The sequence below is a fragment of the Sinocyclocheilus grahami genome, unplaced genomic scaffold, assembly GCF_001515645.1.
Source record: "Sinocyclocheilus grahami isolate Dianchi unplaced genomic scaffold, SAMN03320097.WGS_v1.1 scaffold216.1, whole genome shotgun sequence".
Taxonomy (NCBI): Eukaryota; Metazoa; Chordata; class Actinopteri; order Cypriniformes; family Cyprinidae; genus Sinocyclocheilus; species Sinocyclocheilus grahami.
Genome location: NW_015505395.1, coordinates 109,796 through 114,808, shown reverse-complemented (window position 1 = coordinate 114,808; position 5,013 = coordinate 109,796). Strand labels below are relative to the sequence as shown.

At 36.3% G+C, this 5,013-nt stretch overlaps 1 protein-coding gene across 1 annotated transcript; it reads right to left on the bottom strand.

Moving 5' to 3' along the window:
- Positions 1-542: 542 nt before the first annotated feature.
- On the bottom strand, positions 543-4,418 carry LOC107596264 (CAP-Gly domain-containing linker protein 4-like). The gene is made up of 5 exons (XM_016286962.1): positions 4,286-4,418; positions 3,558-3,697; positions 1,098-1,191; positions 798-959; positions 543-688 (listed from the first exon to the last, which is right to left on the bottom strand). Exons 1-5 carry the CDS (start codon positions 4,416-4,418, stop codon positions 543-545), a joined length of 675 nt encoding a protein of 224 aa, XP_016142448.1.
- Between the last annotated feature and the right edge of the window lie 595 nt (positions 4,419-5,013).

Sequence of the window (5,013 nt, the reverse complement as noted above, 5' to 3'; positions counted from 1 at the left end):
TAACATTGTATTAATATCATTATTGTTATCATTATTATTATTATAAAATATATAAAAAATGGTATGTATTTCCCCACACATGAAAAAACATGTATAATAATAATAATAATAATAATGTGATGCACATAACTATCAAAACAATGTATTATTATTATTATTATTATTATTATTATTATTATTATTATTATTATTATTATTATTATTATTATTATTATTATTATTATTATTATTATTATTATTATTATTATTATTATTATTATTATTATTATTATTATTATTAACATGTTTTCTTATTAAATATAATCATTGTCGTACAATATATAATAATTTTTTACTTTTTTACTTTGCACTCATTTTATGAAAGTTAGCGGGAACAGGGCATGACATAGACCAGTTTCGAACCAGAGTTTTGTTGCAGACATTGCTCTCCTACAGAGTGAACATGGGTTCTACTTGAGGTGTCACAGCTCCAATATGATAATGCAGATTTACAAGAAATACTTGAACAACAAACAAAGAAAGCTGGATTTCAGTTTGCTTTGTTAGTGGCCGTACAGAAAATCACAAACCCTAAAAGCGGGGTTGGCTCCCAGCTCCAGCAGACACTTCACTGCAGAGGTACACAGGTTTGAGGCGGCGATGTGCAGCGCAGTGCTGAAGTCAAAATCACTGCAGGTCGCATCCACCTCTGAAACCCAACAGACCACATGCGGACATCATCACACAAGCACTTGAGTTTGTTATGAGATTCAAACTGCAATTTTGATTCCCACTGTCATTCCATTATCTCTCCTCACCTCCCGGCTGTGACGCCTGCAGAACCACACGGATGAGAGGAGGGACGTCGAAATATGCAGCGTAGTGGAGAGCGTTCATGTTGGTCCAGCGGCTGCGTAAGGACGGCTCGGCTCCCAGCGACAACAGCTGACGGGCGAAACAGGCCGCACTCTCAGCATCACCTGCAATCAGATGTGATTTCATATCGGGTCTTTTTTCAGTTATCACAAGTGCTGGATCAATGATCTGTCCTGTTAATCACTGTTAATTAAAAATATTTTTTTATTTGTTTGTTTTTCTTCAATTGAATACACGCTCACCTATTCCTGGAGCTCCTGCCTTGCAGCAGTAGTGCAGCAAAGTCATGTCAGTGAGACCATCTCTGTCATTGACACCACAGCCTCTTTTCAGAATCTACAGAACACAAAAATTCTCCCTTGAATAGATACAGCAAGGACATCCAGCTAAAGATTTCATGCTGACAGAGACACACGCTGTCTGCAAAGATAATATTTCAGTCAACAGAGCCTGACACTGAACTGGGGGAGTGTGTGGGTATGTTTTATGACAGCTGCAAGAAAACATGAAATTAAAATTGACCCTGTTTAGATGCTAAATGTCCCTGACCTTGTTATGCACAATACATCAGTGAATGTTTTTCAGAAGAAAAAGAAAAGTTTGTTTTCACAATTTTTCATCAAAATGTAATTACATTCCTTTCCTCTGAAGATTTTTCAGGAAAAAAATAAATATACCAATTAGATTTTTGCATCTTCTGAAGAAATTGTGAATGGTGCGTGTGTTAATCAACATAGCTACAGGGTTGCTAGGGAGTTCTGAGTGTTACCTCAGCCCAAATCTTTGTTTCTATCCAAACCCAGTAAGCTGGTCATGCAGGCAACATTTTAAGGCATAATCGTGCTATTTATTTATTTAATTTAGTTTTTTTGTTTAAAATTTATTTAACCTATTTACATTTTGCATGTCCTATGATTTTTACGCTTAATAGAAAACTGGTGGCACTGGTGGAAAAGGTACATCTGAATATTAAATTTTCTTTTAAACCACCAGATGTCCCAAAAACTCACCGCAGATATTTTCTAAACATCCACGCTGCATTATGCACTTGGAAACTTGACTGATCCTTGATGTGATCTCCGGCACAATTTTTTTAATTATTATTTTTTTAAATTATGCATAATTTAATTTGGGTGTCCACCTTATAGATAATCACCACATTTATAATGAAACCATTATATTTAAAAACATTATATTAATCACATACACACAATAAGTGTAATACTGCTTTAAATTGTAAAAATTCAAACGTTTTCTGTTTAATTTAATAGCAATTTTGTTTTTGTTTTTCCGAGCAAAAAATACATATCATACATTTTTCCCTGATTTACAGAAGAGACCCACTGAAATGTCATTCAGTGTAACAATCTTGTCAATAATATTTACAACAAAAATCAATTTATGACATATTAAAAGACTAATTACGTGCACCTCAAATACTAATTAGTTGTAATTTTACATTTTTAAAATTTGCCACTATCCTAGGTTTTGCCCACTGGTCAGTAATATTTTTTTACTAATTTAAAACACAATACAATTTAATATGCTCCCTTATTCTTTTATATATTTTAATATGTACAAGTCAGAATAAGCATGTTGTTTGAATTTTCACATAAATATTGTGTTACACTGAATGACAATGTAACATTATTTAAACCAAATATTCTCCAAAAACATATCTGAACCCTTAAAAGATACTTTACTTACATTTAATGTGCTTTCTATGGACATAAAATCACTTTTGTTAATTTTCTTTTGATGCAGACATCTTAACGTCTTTGACCGTATGTATATATGTATTGATTGATTGATTGCATGTATGTATTTATTTTTTCATGTTTCAGTTAATGGTTGTTTTATTTTAAAGGGGTCATATGATGCGATTTCAAGTTTTCCTTTCTCTTTGGAGTGTTACAAGCTGATTGTGCATAGATAAGATCCCTGAAGTTGCAAAGACTAAAGTCTCAAAACCAAAGAGATATTCTTTATCAAAGTTAAGACTCTGCCACACCCCCCTAAAACGGCTCGTTCTAGCACGCCCCCCCATGGCTACCTCACTATGTGGAAATATTAGCATAATGCCGCCCAAATGTGCACGCAAAGAAAGAAGGCGTGGTTTCAGGAACCGCAGTTAGTGTTGAAGCAGCATGTCAGGGAGACGCTGTGTGTTTCTAGGCGAAAGCAAAAGCACTTTATTTGGCCTTCCAGAAGTAGATGCATTTAGGAATCTTTAAGATAACTTACAACAGAACAGCAATGCATTTTATGGACGACCGTTTCGTGAACCTAGGAGAGGAGGTCATTCTGACTTTGCTATGACAATCTGGCGCTTCTGAATCAGCTACTGTTTTGTTATTAGTTTAAGTATTTGCTATTGACTGTTCAAATGCGGAGTTTTGCGCATCGTGTGTGTGTGTGCGAGAGAGAGAGAGAAAGAGAGAGCGCTAGAGAGTGCGAGAGAGAGAGCGAGAGGGAGAGAGGGGGTCACATCACAGTGGAGTCATATTCTGTTACACCTAAAACACAAAGTAATGATCTTTAAAAAAAGCATAATATGACCCCTTTAAATAACAGATTTTTTTTTTTCTTTTTATTGTATGTGTGCTGAAAATCACAAATGTGTCAGTTTCATTCAAATATGCATAATTACATTTCATATTATCTTTAAAAACCATGAGATTGACACTCAGAATAACTCTGACCTCATTGCCAATGACACTAATATTCCGCTGGACTTGAGGAACCCACTGTCTGAGAACAGCGAAGAGCTCTGGAACAGTCGTCCGCGGATCCAACAGAACTTCTCGACACAGAGGATCATTTGGGTCAAAGAAAGAGAACTCTGCAGAACAAAGCAGCCAAATCTGTAAGATCTTTAAACAACCTCAGATCCTAAAAATATGCTTGAGTCGATATAAATTATTATTCAGAATCCTATTCATTTTGATTTATCCATGCTGAGCCAGAGCCCGATCACTCAAATTCAGTTAAACATCTCAGTTTGAAGTGAATTAAAGTGAAGTGTGTGCGTGAATGAGAAGTGAGTACAGAGAGAGAATGATGTATCAGTGCTGACAGGCAGAAAATTGGAAAATAATTTCTGTGACCTTGTCAATACTTCACTTTTTACAGCAGTTTAAGCAGAGTCCACAATTTAGGGTCTACACTTTACTTCATAAATAAAGCTACACTTCAGAAAACAGCTAAATAAGTTGTTTGTTTATTGGCCAGGCAGCCTCCTGACCGGGAAAAAATAAATCCATCGCTATACAGTCGCAGGCAGAATTTGATGAGATAAATAACCGGAGTGTCAGCGTTTTTGGTGTGTGACCTACTTAAAAGCTTGCATGAGAAAATATTCACAGGGGCTAAACTGAAAGCAAAAGGACATTTTGATGAACGATGCACGTGTACAGACCCACACACTCACCGCGGTCTGAAGGCATAGGCGCTGATGCCACCTGATGGATCACCGGTCGCTCAGAGTTACGGGAAATAATGCTGTACCGTCCCAGGACCGACTCTCCCTCTGAAGACTCCCTCACCACATCCTCCTTGGTCATTTCCCCCTCACCACCTAAACACACAAAAAAAAGATGTATAACAAAAACATTAATAGTTGCATCTGGGGAAACATTATAAACAGGAAAAAAAAAACTATACATTTTATAAGATTTCGGTATAGACAGACAGACAGATTTTTTTTCTTTTTTTGGGGCCATACATGAATGATGCATCTGCAACTTGCTTTCATTTACCAAAAAAAAAAGAAAAGAAAGAAAGAAAAGGACTGCCTCAGCTTATAAAATCAAGCTAAAGTTAAAGTTAGAGAGTGGTAAGCATGAATAGTAATTCACAATACATAATTGCAAACTGAACACTTTTAAATCATAAAACAGAATTTGATGAGATAAATAACCGGAGTGTCAGCGTTTTTGGTGTGTGACCTACTTAACAGCTTGCATGAGAAAATATTCACAGGGGCTAAACTGAAAGCAAAAGGACATTTTGATGAACGATGCACGTGTACAGACCCACACACTCACCGCGGTCTGAAGGCATAGGCGCTGATGCCACCTGATGGATCACCGGTCGCTCAGAGTTACGGGAAATAATGCTGTACCGTCCCAGGACCGACTCTCCCTCTGAAGACTCCCT